This window comes from Zootoca vivipara, chromosome 17, assembly GCF_963506605.1.
Source record: "Zootoca vivipara chromosome 17, rZooViv1.1, whole genome shotgun sequence".
NCBI lineage: Eukaryota > Metazoa > Chordata > Lepidosauria > Squamata > Lacertidae > Zootoca > Zootoca vivipara.
Window position 1 is genome coordinate 25,180,413 of NC_083292.1, and position 14,849 is coordinate 25,195,261.

At 44.8% G+C, this 14,849-nt stretch overlaps 1 protein-coding gene across 1 annotated transcript; it reads left to right on the plus strand.

Annotated features, from left to right (window-relative positions):
• The first annotated feature begins 2,013 nt into the window (after positions 1–2,013).
• HAPLN2 (hyaluronan and proteoglycan link protein 2) lies at positions 2,014–14,339 on the plus strand. The gene is made up of 6 exons (XM_035098776.2): positions 2,014–2,439; positions 4,861–4,974; positions 6,274–6,627; positions 8,146–8,262; positions 9,453–9,638; positions 11,799–14,339. The coding sequence occupies exons 2-6, from the start codon at positions 4,887–4,889 to the stop codon at positions 12,080–12,082; spliced, it is 1,029 nt and encodes a 342-aa protein (XP_034954667.2). The 5' UTR covers positions 2,014–2,439; positions 4,861–4,886; the 3' UTR covers positions 12,083–14,339.
• Positions 14,340–14,849: the final 510 nt, after the last annotated feature.

Consider the following 14,849-nt stretch of genomic DNA (forward strand, 5'->3'; position numbering starts at 1 on the left):
CCGCTTCTGGCAAACCAGAGCAGCACATGGAAACGCCGTTTACCTTCCCACTGTAGCGGTTCCTATTTATCTACTTGCATTTTGACGTGCTTTCGAACTGCTAGGTTGGCAGGAGCTGGGACCAAGCAACGGGAGCTCATCCCGTCACAGGGATTCGAACCGCCAACCTTCTGATCGGCAAGCCCTAGGCTCATATATATATATATATATATATATATATATATATATATATATATAATGTTCATAAATGTACCAAGCAAACACGTACATAAAAACCACATGTCTGGAGCAGCACAGTCTTGAAACCACTTTGACCTTACCCTCCAACTCCCGTTAAGAAAAAACCGGGATCAGCAGCGGTGCCGCCGCTGTCTGATTTCCAGTGCCCAGGGCAGAGCGGCACCCGAAATCGGTTCTGCGCATGTCCAGACATGCGTAGAAGGAGCCTCCTTGGCAGGTAGGAAGTCCTGAGGATTTACGGGATTTTTCTCTATTCGGGATAACAGCAGGAAACGGGTTTAAATACAGGGGTTTCCCCACGAAAAACGGGAGACTTGGCAGCTATGATTTTGACTCCCAAACTGATCTGTTTCTCTGCAAGGAGGGAGGGGTGAGGGAACCTTTACATTGTCTCAGAAATGACAGTGGTACCTCGACCTACGAATTTAATCCGTTCCGAACGGACCTTCATAAGTCGAAAAATTCGTAAGTCGAAGCCAATGGGGAAATTAAAAAATAAATACTGTAAATTAAAAATTCGTAAGTAAAAAAAATCCTATCTAAACTGCATCCAAAATGGCGGATGGAACTCTGTTCGTAACTCGAAACATTCGCAAGTCGAGTCATTCATAAGTTGAGGTACCACTGTAAGTGATTACTATCTCAAAGGAATGGCCAGACTACCAGAAAAGGCAATCGGATAAGGCATTATTAGATAACCTGGCGGACCGGAAAAACAACAACGTTCAAATTTCTGTTGTAGACCGCCTTTTTTCTGTGATGTATCTGGGGGGTGGTCTTGGGCTACACACCCCTTCTGTGATCTATGTATGATGTTTCTGGGGGTGGTCTTGGACTCCAGGGCAGGCAATTTAAAATGTCTATATAAGGGCAGGCACACCTTTGTTCTGGGTCCTCCTCCTCTCTCCTGCCTGTGAAGGGAGCACCCTGTTGCAACAGTTCAATAAAGATCAGGCTTATTAGCTGCTTTGCTTCTCAATATTCTCTGGTTGGCCTCTGTTATTTTCTCCTACCGATGGAGAACCTACAAAGGACTCTATAAGGGCTCTTGTATACCCCATGAGGGAATAAGGGCAGATTTCGTTTACAACACCTTCTAGGAATGAAGTCAGGGCTCCCTACCTAGCAACTGGGTCCCACATACAGAGAAGAGGCAAGTCACATTTTCCACCCCCACCCCACAAATTTAGCCCTATCAGCTGCCTCTGGATGGGCTGTGACTGAATGTTGCCATCTGTAGGCGGTCTGTATGGCCGGAGTTCAAAAATGAAGAACCGCTGACTAATATCCAAAAACCTCAAAGCAATTAGGAATCATAAGCTCCCAAGGCTTAGAACATCTATTCCAGGATGACCAATTGGATTCCCACCAGAATGACTAACATAGCTAGTCTGAGGCATTCTGTGAGAACTGGCCTCTTCAGTGGCTAGAATAATAATTTGGAATTTGGACACAGCTTTAGGATGTGGTGCATTGTGGGAAACTCTCTGGAGCTTCAGCCTCCCCACCCCACCCCCCAAAAGGCACATTGGCTTGTTTACTAAGATCGTCAGCTTGAGGAGTGGGCCCATGGAAGGTGCCAGATGCCGGCATGAGGGCTGTGTTGACATTTTGTCTGAATTCCCCCGGAATAAAGGCAAGCTTGTTTGGCGAGGGTTGTTCTGTTTGCCGAGCAGAACAATGATAATCTTGTTTCTTCTTTCTTTCATTTTAATGTATTCTTGGGGCGGGGTGAACAAAACAGAAAAAGAATGTGCAAACTGTTGACGGGACCTCATATCCAGAGGAGAGAAAGAGAGGAGGAAAGAATACAGAGGAAGGATGAGGGGAAATCACAATCCTCTTCCTTGGCCAGCCTCTCCACCACCATCATAAGGATGTCTTCATGAGGCCCAACTGGCATTGATGTGGTCACCTGAGTCCCTCCTGGGAGATGGAATGCTTCTCATCCGGAGAACCTGTCTTGGTGACATTGGCAGAGATGGACTTCCACTCTTCTCTATGATCTGTGTGGTGGGGATGGGGGATGCTGACCATGAGGCTGGATTAAGAGGAACAACAGCTCATCATCGCTCCATGGAGATGTGTCCCTGGATTGGTTTTGTACTCTCATGAGAAGCTACAGGTTCGGCGTCTCCTGACAGCTTCCGTTGCAATCTCGTCAAAGTGGCTGGACGATTTACCTGTCTTTCTAGAGAGGTATGGTAACGGGTGGTGGCTCCTTCTCTGATTCTCTCCGTTCTCTACTTGTGGTGTACGAATGGTTGTAATGGTGGTGGTCATTGATCTTGACAGCTTTTAAAAAGGGGATGAGATGAATTCATAGAGGATAAGGCTATCAAAGGCTATGTTTTGCCTCCACTATCAAAGACTGGTGGAAACCACAAGTGAGGAGAGCATTGTTGCTCTCAGGTCCTGTTTGTGCGCTTTCTGTTGGGGCATCTGGCTGGCTGCTGTGAAAACAGCTGTGCTGGCTGGGGCTGATGGGATCTGTAGTCTATAACAACTGGAAGAGGAAAGTTGAGGAAGGTTGGTCTAGAATTTTCAAGCTCATGAATTTCCTTGGGTTTCTCTGGCTGCCCTTGTTAGAAACAGGATGCTAGAAAAGGAACACCCATGGACAACTCCCCTACGTGGAGAGTGTTTGGGACTTCGTTTAGAAAAAAGGCGAGTCAGAGGCAACATGATAGAAGTTTATAAAATGATGCTTGGCATGGGGAAAGTGGAGAGAGGAATTTTTTTCTCCCCTTCCCATAATACTAGGACCCAATGGAAACTATCCAATGAATCCTAATGTTGGAAGATTCAGGACAGATAAAAGAAAGTTTTTGCTCTTGCAGTGCATAGTTAAGCTGTGGAACTCCCTCCCACAGGAGGGAGTGATTTCCAGAAACATGGATGGCTTTAAAAGAGTATTAGACAAATTCTTGGAGGGGAAGGCTGTCAATGGCTGCTAGCCATGTTGGCTGTTGTTTAGTTGTTTAGTCGTGTCCGACTCTTCGTGACCCCATGGACCATAGCACGCCAGGCGCTCCTGTCTTGCACTGCCTCCCGCAGTTTAGTCAAACTCATGTTCGTAGCTTCGAGAACACTGTCCAACCATCTCGTCCTCTGTCGTCCCCTTCTCCTAGTGCCCTCAATCTTTCCCAACATCAGGGTCTTTTCCAAGGATTCTTCTCTTCTCATGAGGTGGCCAAAGTATTGGAGCCTCAGCTTCACAATCTGTCCTTCCAGGGAGCACTCAGGGCTGATTTCCTTAAGAATGGATAGGTTTGATCTTCTTGCAGTCCATGGGACTCTCAAGAGTCTCCTCCAGCGCCATAATTCAAAAGCATCAATTCTTCGGCGATCAGCCTTCTTTATGGTCCAGCTCTCACTTCCATACATCACTACTGGGAAAACCATAGCTTTAACTATACGGACCTTTGTAGGCAAGGTGATGTCTCTGCTTTTTAAGATGCTGTCTAGGTTTGTCATTGCTTTTCTCCCAAGAAGCAGGCGTCTTTTAATTTCGTGACTGCTGTCACCATCTGCAGTGATCAAGGAGCCCAAGAAAGTAAAATCTCTCACTGCCTCCATTTCTTCCCCTTCCATTTGCCAGGAGGTGATGGGACCAGTGGCCATGATCTTGGTTTTTTTGATGTTGAGCTTCAGACCATATTTTGCGCTTTCCTCTTTCACCCTCATTAAAAGGTTCTTTAATTCCTCCTCACTTTCTGCCATCAAGGTTGTGTCATCTGCATATCTGAGGTTGTTGATATTTCTTCCGGCAATCTTAATTCTGGCTTGGGATTCATCTAGTCCAGCCTTTCGCATGATGAATTCTGCATATAAGTTAAATAAGCAGGGAGACAATATACAACCTTGTCGTACTCCTTTCCCAATTTTGAACCAATCAGTTGTTCCATATCCAGTTCTAACTGTAGCTTCTTGTCCCACATAGAGATTTCTCAGGAGACAGATGAGGTGATCAGGCACTCCCATTTCTTTAAGAACTTGCCATAGTTTGCTGTGGTTGACACAGTCAAAGGCTTTTGCATAGTCAATGAAGCAGAAGTAGACGTTTTTCTGGAACTCTCTAGCTTTCTCCATAATCCAGCGCATATTTGCTATTTGGTCTCTGGTTCCTCTGCCCTTTCGAAATCCAGCTTGCACTTCTGGGAGTTCTCGGTCCACATACTGCCTAAGCCTGCCTTGTAGAATTTTAAGCATGTTGGCTAAGCTCTGCCTATTAAATCAAAGGCAGTAATGCTTCTGAATTCTCGAAGCTACGAACATGAGTTTGACCAAACTGCGGGAGGCAGTGCAAGACAGGAGTGCCTGGCGTGCTATGGTCCATGGGGTCACGAAGAGTCGGACACGACTAAACAACAACAACAATGCTTCTGAATACCAGTTGCTAGAAACCATGGGGGGGGGTAGTGCTTTTGTGCTTGGCTCCTGCCTGCTGGTTTCCCGCAAGCATTTGGTTGGCCACTGTGAGAACAGGACTCTGAGCTAGATGGGCCACCACTGGCCAGATCCAGCAGGCAGTTATGTTGCTCATAGTGGAAGTGTATTTGTGAGTATGTGCGTGTGAGAGGACTGGGGGTCCTTCTCAATTGTCACTCATTTTTTCAGGCAAGGCCCTCCTCTGCCATTGAAATATGCACCAGATCCTGATCCTGGCTTCCTTGTGTCTCTCCTCTCTTCTGGAAATTCCCGCTATTTACCAAAAGCCAACTGGAAATCCAGGTGTGTAAGACACGTACAAACACACAGAGATGACTCTGCCCGATTTCGCACATAGCCACAGCGGGAGAAGAACTGGATCTCTGAGCACAGTGGTTTCCAAAGTTGGTGGGTAATGCCTCCTGGGGGGATTAACTAGGGGGTGCTGAGAAGTAAGGGGTGGCAGAGGGGCATTGGAGGCATAAATGACTATCAGACTTTGAGAAGCTGGTATCACGGGTCATGCTAAATCATTTTAAGTGGATTTTGAATCAATGCCCATCTCACAATGAGGTCAGGTTGCCTGTTTTTACCTATGTGGGGCCTCCGACAGCCCTCTCAGACCTTCATCTGCCCCACAGCCAAAGCCATATATCACAGCTCAGCACACATTCAGTTTTAACCCTTGCAATGGTCGGCACCATTCTGTGACACACCTCACTTTTATCAACGGTTTGCTAAAACACTGTCCTGGCAATATATATATTTTTTGTAAAAAAAAAAAATCAGGGTCAAATAATTAAGGGAGCTGAGGTTTGTGAAGGGTGCTGAGAGTTGTCAGGAGGCCACTGTTCCTATCACAGAAATACAATTCCCTCTTCTGAAGGAGAAAATTCCTTTTGTGGGTTCAATACAGAGGCTCACCCCAGATTCCCAGTTTATCAGACTTTATTCAGTAATGCGTTTCCATGATGGCACACTGTGTTTAGGAAAAATACATCAAAGCTGTTTCACCCTCTAGCCAACCACCTTCTGATGAAGTGTGCATGCACACGAAAGCTCATACCAAAATAAAAACTTAGTTGGCCTTTGAGGTGCTACTGAAGGAATTTTTTTATTTTGTTTCGACTCAGACCAACACGGCTACCTACCTGTAACTAACACCTTCTGCCAGTCCACCATCTCCAACCCCAGTCCCTTAAAACACAACCCAAGGGTTTTTGTTTTGTTTTGCTGTATGCACCTTTTCTGGAGTTATTTTCCACTGTACCATTCAGCCCTTAGGTTCCTGCTAACAACTGCTTCTTTCTCGCTTTGTCTTCAGGGTGCACTCTTGTGTAGTGACAGTGGCTTTCCTGAAAACGGGGTTTGCAGAATTTCTATCTCGCTTCACGGCGAACTCTGGGAATTGTAGCTCTGTGGAGGTAACGGGGGTCCCCTAACATCTCTCAGGACCTTTAAGAAACAACAGCTCCCAGAATTCTTTGAGGGAAGCCATGCCTGTTTAAGTGGCACCATAGTGCTTTAAATGTATGGTGTGGATGTGTGGCCGTACTGAAGTGGCCTTCCTTCCTTCCTTCCTTCCTTCCTTCTCACCCACAGCTACACCAGCACCCCTCCAATTCCTACTGGAGCCAGTGACCAAGCTAGTGCACACTCAGAGAGGAGCTACTGTCACCCTGCCTTGCATCCTGAGGACGCTACCCCAAAACTACAGGGTCAGGTGGAGCAAAGTGGAGCCGGCCGAATACATGGAGGTTGTCATCCTGATCACCAACGGGGTGCACCACAAAACCTATGGCCCACTGGGCAGCCGGGCCCGCCTGAGGCGCAGCCACCGCTACGATGCCTCGCTGACCATCTCTGACGTGGCGCTGGATGATGAGGGCCGCTACCGCTGCCAGCTGATCAACGGCCTGGAGGATGAGAGCATATCTCTGGTCCTGCAGTTAGACGGTAAGGGGGCTGGTGTGGCCATTTTCCTGAGGGCATGAGAAGCCATACCATTATTATTATTATTATTATTATTATTATTAAGTTTATATACTGCTCTTTGTTGTGTAGTGTTGTGTAGTGGTTGTGTAGTCAGTGTGCAGCCAGTGTTGTGTAGTGGTTAGAGTGTCAGACTAAGACTTGGGAGAGATCAGGGTTCAAATTCCCCACTAGCAGGCAATGAAGCTCACTGGGTGACCTTGAGGCCCAGTTACTGTCTCTCAACCTACCTCACAGGTTGTTGTGGGGAGTAAATGAGGAAGAAGATAACTTTGGGCTTCTTGGAGAAAAAGGTGGGATACAAATGCAATAAATTAATAAAATAAATGAATTAAGTACACATGGATGCTGCAAGTGCAGCATTATTTATTTTGCATCTCCAGTGCCCTTGGAAGCTGCCAAGCAACAACTTACAGCATTTGAACAGAAGATCCACCTAAACAGAACTTCCTGACAGTAAGAGCTGTTTGGCAGTGGAATTTGCTGCCAAGGAGTGTGGTGGAGTCTCCTTCTTTGGAGCAGAGGCTTGACAGCCATCTGTCAGGAATGCTTTGATGGTGTTTCCTGCTTGCCAGCAGGTTGGACTGGATGGCCCTTGTGGTCTCTTCCAACTCTATGATTCTATGATTCTACTTGGGAGTGATAAGAGGGCTGGTTTCATAACATTTATAGGTGACTCTTGGAGTCCGATAAGGAGTCAAATGGTTTGTTACATATGCTAGGAGGGAAATATTTTGATAGAGGGAAACAAAGGACTGAAATTCTCTGTGGTCAAAGCCACCATCTCTAAAACAACATCTGCTGCTGCTGGAGCTGCCACAGGAAATATTGCATAAATTGCATGTGACATGGAGGAGCGTTTCCCTGATAAACACTCACCTTTCTCATATATGTTGGGGAGGGTGCAGAATGGTCAGTGCATACAAAGAAGAAAGAAAATGGTCCTATCTGTGCTATCCATTTAAAGCAGCGTCATTCCACTTCAAACAGCCAATCGCTTTCCCCAAGGAACTTTGGGAACTGTAGTTTGTTTGTTAAGGGTGCTGAGAGCTACAGTTCCCAAAGTTCCTTGGGGAAAGCGATTGGCTGTTAAACCACTCTGAGAACTGTAGCTCTGGGAGGGAAATGTGCACAGGATGAGAGCATGGAGGATGGAGGGGATCTCCTAAGAACCCTCAGCCCCCCTTCACAAAGCTCCCAGGATTCTTTGTGGGGAGCCACAACTGTTTATAGTTGCAGAATAGTGCTTTAAATGTATAGTGTAAGTGGGGCCGATGTTAAGATTATCACTGTGTACTGTATAGTTACCGAGGAATCCTAAGCCTGTTATATGTTGACACTCACCCTCTGCCTTTTCTTTTCAATTTGTACTTTCAAATAAATTTAATAATGAAATACTTATTTTTTTTTAAAAAAAGTAACCCGAGGCCCATCACCCCCTGCTCACCTCCTTCCCAAAATTCCCTTACTCCTTTTCTCCAGGAATTGTCTTCCCCTACCAGACCAGCCAAGGGCGCTACAAATTCAACTATTTTGAGGCCAAAAAGGCTTGTCAAGAGCAGGACTCCCGCCTGGCAAGCTACGGACAACTTTATAGAGGTAACCCAATTTTTGCTGATGTTTTCTTACTCATCTGCTAGGGATGGTTTTTATTGCTTTGCTTTATTTTGGTTAGGTTGTGGGGTTTATTTGCTGCTGTGGACATTGTCACTGCTGTTCTTCAGTGGTTCCCACCCCCCCACCCCCCGTTTTGTTATTTTGGATATGAGATTTTTAAAAACGAAGGGTGGTATCTCAACTATAAACAAACAACTATGATGCTGTGGTTGCTGTGGAACAATCTGTCAATTGAAATTCAGCAGGCACCTTCTGTCTCAACTTTTAAACGCATGCTGAAAACTTTTCTATTCCGTCCACTTTATGCAGGCAATTAAGAATACATTTTTCCACAGTCGTTAAGTCCGTTTCTAATTTTAATTTTTATGTACATTTTATTGTGTGGTTTGTATGTACAATTGTTGTAAACCACTTTAATATATTTTTTTTAAAAAATAAATGAATAGCAATATATAACTATTTTTACAAATAAACAAATAGCTCCTCCGAAAGTTCCAAGGGCCCCTTCAAATTGGCAGGGGGTTTTGTGGGTGCATTTTTACGACATAACATTGGTACTATAAGTGCATTCATGGTTGATTTATACTGGACCATCCACACACCATTTTGGTTTATTTGTTCTTCTCCGACGTTTCCCCAGTTTTACATTATTGCCATCTTGCAGGATAGTGCAACAAAAGCAGGACAGGAACAAAAACCAAACACCAAAAACGTTTGTGGCATAAAAAATACAGGGTTCCAGGAGGAAAGCTACAAGACCGGCACTGATGGGAAACAAGGCAGCAGTACTGAATGTGGGATTGTGTATGACTGCCCTGAAACCATCTAAAAATAGACAAAGCCTTTGTTTGCATTTCAGCCAAACTGGGTCTTTTTTTGGAATGAGTAAGAAACACTCATGACTACCGTATTTCTTCTTCCGAAAGGAAAAGGGAAACCCTGTAATGCCCTCCTTTGTTTCTTGACTGATTGCTTGTTTTTGTTATCCTCCACCTTGCGCTTCTAGAAACAACCTCATGAAGCTTGTTCTCTGGCAAAGATAGAGATGGTGAGAACAAGCATCTCCTGACTGGTTGATGGATGTTGCTTCAAGGCGCCGGGAATGGATCAGAGGAAGCAACTGGTGCTCAGTTAACTCGTTGTATTGCATTTGTTACTTCCTCTTCACTTAGCTTGGACAGAAGGGCTGGACTGGTGCAACGCAGGATGGGTCATGGAAGGAACAGTCCATTACCCCATCATTAACTCCCGCGAGCCCTGTGGCGGACGTCTTCTTCTCCCAGGGGTTCGAAGTTATGGCGCCCGGGACAAGCTGAAAGATCGGTTCGATGCCTTCTGTTTCAGTTCAGCTGTGAAAGGTATGTGGGTGCAGACGAAGCCAGAGACTTGGCGTGATTCATATGTACCAAGCAAATTTCTAGTCCCCACTGTTAGAAATAAACTTATTTATGTAGCTCAGATTAATGGTTCTCAGCAGTTGTTTCCTGCACTCTGTATGCATCTCTAGACAAGCAGTTTGTTCTCTCCTCCATCCTTTCACCTTTCAGTAAAAAGTGGCATTCTGCCTTGTAAGAGTGTTGTGAAGCTAGCAGCCCTAGGTTTCGTAAACTTTCCCAAACCAAGCGCCCAAACATAATTTGTTTGGGCTTGACACAGACTTGTAACATACATTTAAGCTCTCCCTCACCCCCATTCCTACCCCATATAGTCAATCTCATAAGTCGTGAATGAAAAAATTCAATTTCTCCACCCCACCCCCAATAATTTTTATTCATTTTCCAATATTCACAAAAATAAAATCACAAAAAAACATAAAACAAAAATAAAGCATGAAAACAAAATCATAACAATTCTTACATTTTTTACTTAACATTGTTGACTTCCTCAATTCCCCCCACACTGGGTCCATTTTAAAATCTCAATTAAGCAGTTTTCATTTTGTATCTTAAATCATTCTAACACATTTTATCATTATCTCTCAACTATTCTATTCTTTAAAAAGTCCATTATCCTGCACCAATAAAAAAATTCAATTTCATGGCGTGAAAAGGCCATATATTTTTCTGTTTTATTTTTCTAGTCTTTTTAAATTTTGAAATCATGAGTGACTTCTCTAAAGTAGCACTATGCCGAAACAATTTTGATGAGATATTTCCTCCCCCTATCAAAGTGGCTTCTATTCCACCACCTTCATTCTTTAAAAATTATCTGTTGATTCTTGTTGGTCCTTTCCAAACCTGTGATCCAGTGTGTGTGGGGTCAGAATCTATGAGAGACACCTGCTGAACCAATCAGACCATCCCCTTTTAGTGGCCTTGGCTGGCTAGTTAAGTACCACCATTTACATGCCCAAGGAGGTTGCCATATAGACAAATGAGTGCGCATTCCCAGGTGGATGCTACATCATCCTAGGAGGCTTGTCTTGCTTTTGTGCTGGATTCCAAAGCTGTGGCTGCGATATATCCCTGGAAAACTAATGGGGAAGCAAGATCTGTTGGAGTGTTATTGCTGTGCGCCCCTCCATCCTATGCTCAGGTTGCATATATGTGTAAATAAAACCATATATCCTAAAATTTCCATAGTCTCCATCGGCCTTCATTCCAAGGAAACCAAACTCTGGGAAAACACAGACGTCCCTGGAGTCTCTCGCTGCCTGGAGATTGGGGTGTGTGCAACAATGTGTAGGATACCTGTTTAAACATTGTTCCAGTTCCTCAGGTTTTAATGCTGAGCAGGAAGGAATTCTGGGGCTTAGAGTCTTTCTGCCCTACTCCCTGCTACAGTCTTTTCATACCCTGGCAGTTTCCACAAGGCCACCCTTTCCCTCTGCAGCTGTGACAGCTGTGCAATTCTCCTATATTATTTATTTAATGCATTTCTATTGACCTTTCTCAAACTGGGATTCAAGGCGCATTTCAAACCAGCAATTAAAACACAGTTTGCTCTGATGGCGGCCAGTGATCAGCTTTGTCTGTCCCTTAGTTTCCAAAGTCCTGTCTGAACAGGAAGGTCTCAGCGTGCCGGCAGAAGGTAATTCAAAGAGGGAGCCAGTCTAGCCTCTCTTGGGAGGGAATCCCACAATCTGGGAGCAGCCACAGAAAAGGCTCTCTCTCTCTGGTCATCACAAATTATGTTTATGGGACAGATAGAAGGTGCTCACCCAAGGATCTTGGCACCAAGGCAGATTTGTATAGGGAGATATTAACTTTAAGGTGGCTTGGGTTTCAAGCCATTTAGGGCTATATAAGTCATAACCAGCACTTTGTGCCCAGAGATGGACTGGTAGCCAGTGATGTTGTTTTAGCAAGGGAGTAACATCTTCCCTGTGGCTCCAGTTAGCAGTCTGGCTGCAGCATTTTGGACTAGCTGAAGCTTTTGAACACTTTTCAAGGGCAGCCCCATATTGAACATATTACAGTAGTCCAGCTGGGTCATAGCTAAATCCTTTGTGCATTGACTCTAACTCCCTCAACATCATTTCCTGCTTCTGCTTCTTTCCCCTCTGCTCTTCTGCCCAGGCCGGGTCTATTTCATCCGGGGCCACATGAATTTCAAGGAAGCCACTCAAGCCTGCCGCAACGACAGGGCTGCCATCGCCAAGGTCGGGCAGCTGTACGCTGCGTGGAAATTCTCCCAGCTGGACCGCTGTGACGGAGGCTGGCTTGATGACGGCAGTGTGCGCTTTCCGATCAACATTCCCCGTGCCCACTGTGGGGGACTCACAAATCCCAGTGTCCACAGCTTTGGATTTCCCAGCAAGTTACGAAAGAAATATGGAGTCTACTGCTTCTCAGTGAAGTAGAGAGGATGAGAGAGACAGAGAAATTTAGATACCAGCTAGGCCCAAAGAGGACCACACAAAATGACATACATACAACCCTTTTGCAAAAGATCTCTTTCCCCAAGGACACCCTTGGAGGGTGTTGGTATGACATCCCACAGGGGCTTTTCCTCACCATGACTTTTCCGTGATCCCTATCTTAATCTAAGGATGGAGTTCATAGGTCACAGGCTTTGGAATCACACAAACTGTCTTTGTGTATGCAAGTGTAGGTATTTTTGGAGCCTTGTCCTGAGTTTTTCGTCTTGAATTTGTACAACCCCTACATTTTTCCTAGGTTTGGAGAGAGATCTCCCACCCACCACTGACACTTGGAGGTCTATGTCTCTCTCTCTGTGCCTGTTTACAGGCACACTCAGAACTAGTTTGTTCTCAGTGTGCCAGATCCCATTATCTTGCCCCAATTAATGAAATACTTGATTGCTTTTAGTAATAAAGTGAATACCTCCTAAAACAGGCACTAACGTTACAACAAATGTCCTGTTAATATGGACATTTGCTTGCAAACCCATTGCTTCACTACCTTATTAAGTATTCTTTTAAAAAAATATAAACCTGGTATCTTGATTTTTATTCTTCCTGACTTGGTACAACCTCCAGTTTTTCGGTTTTGAAGAAAGGTATCCTGCCCACCTCAGCCACCTACTTACACTTGGGCCCATCTAGAATTCTTTGGAGGAAGCCATGCTCTTTCCAGGCACAGGTCCATGCGTTAAAGCTCTGTGTCTAAGGGCTCTTTTTTCCCCTCTAGAGCTTTCCATGCAAAAACTGCTCTTTCGTGCTCAACTGGAGCAAACAACAATTTAGGGTGTCTGCGGTTCGCCATTTGCTCTGATTCAGCTTTAAAGAGTGGGTGTTTGCAGGGAAAGCTCCGGAGAAAAAAGGGTGCTCAGACACAGTGCTTTGAAGAGCAGACCGTGCCTGGAAAGAGCTGAGGAAATACGTGTGGATAAGAAGTGTGAGTCTATGGCAAATGCTGGATGCTCACATTTTCCAATCAGCATGAAACCTCAGCCACACCTCCCCATCCAGAGACCACTTTTTTAGTGTTCCACACCAAAGATTAAAAAGTTTGACAAACATACATCCTTTTTTTTAAAAAAAAACTCTTGCTTAGGCAAATTGTATAACCTAAAGGAGGGAGGAATCCCCTCCCCCAAACAGCCAAATGGAGACTGAGCATGCTCAATAGGCATGACATGTTGACTGCCTGTTGTGTGTACATAAAGGAGGAATGGAAAATTGGGTTGGGATGCTGGGGGATGGAATGGAGTATCCTAGAAAAAAGCTGGCTGGCTGGAACCTGGAACAGGAACACGCCATGTTGCAAGTTTCTGTTGCAGGTCCTGCTTGTTAGCTGCAGTAGCCAATTGGCCTTCCATATTCAGAGGCATTATGCACTTCTGAATAGCAGGTGCTAAGACAGAAACAACAGAGAGATGTTGTTTTTGTGTTCTGCTTTTAGGCTTCTCAAAGGTATCTGGCTGTTGGAGGAAGGGTATAGGTCAATCTCAAAATAACACAATGTAAGGAGGCTCTTAACTGTCATATTATGCCTAGAAGATGGCTTAGAGTAACATTTGCCAATCTGGTACCCTCCAAACTGGATTACAATGTGCTGACTGGAGATGATGGAAGCATAGCTGCCAAGTCTCCAGTATTCCCCGGGAAACCCTCGTTTTTCCGGCTGTCCCCAGCCGAAAAAACTGTTTTTTTTTGTTTTTTCCTGATTTATTCTGGCGCGGTGGCCATTTTGGAACTGAGCTGAGCATGCTCAGAAGCAACTTTTGATGCTGCTTTGCCCAGTTCCAAAATGGCTCCAGTGTGACTTCTGGTGCGGCAGCCATTTTGGAACAGGGCAGAGCAGCATCAAAAGTCACTTCTGAGCATGCTCCGCCCAGTTCCAAAATGGCGGCAGCGCTACTTCCGGTTTGCTACTTCCGGTCCAGTCCCTTATTTCTCAGGCCAGAACTTGGCAGGTATGGATGGAATTTGTAGCCCAACAACATCTGGAGGACACTAGGTTGATGAAGACTGGTCCAGAGTGTTCCATTCTGGCTAATCACACTTAGTGATATGTGCTTTCTTGCACATGGATGCAAAGGGACATTTTAATAAGTAAATGTAAATACATAAAATATTCAGTTTCATTGTGCATGTGCAGAGTGCTTTGTACCCTCAAACTTGGGATTTACTTCTAAATAAACATGCTGAGGAAGAAGTGAAGAGTGTTGTGGCTGTGGTTAATGGAATCTTTCTTCAGGAATAGAGAGCCATTGAATCCCATTGCACATCAGAAAAGTTTATAGAAAGCTAGCTATTCCCACCCCCGCAGCGTGGTGGAAAGAAACAGCTTGCTTAATGCAATTGTAGTCTGCACCACCAGGAGATTGTCAGTTCTTTCTTCCATCTTTCATTCTCCATGACAGACGCCCAACCTTCTTCAGAAGGTTCAGAAAAGGGCAACTTCTATGAAGAAAGGTTGCAACATCTGGGACTTTTTAGTTTAGAGAAAAGGCAAGTACTGTAAGAGGTGACATGATAGAAATTTATAAAATTATGCACAGCATGGAAAAGGGGAACATAGAAAAGTTTCTCTCTCTCGTAACACTAGAACATGTGGCTATCCAGTGAAGCTGAAAGTTGGAAGATTTGGGAAAGATAAATGATTTCTTCACGCAGCACATTATTAATCTATGGAACTTGCTCTCACAGGAAGTACTGATGG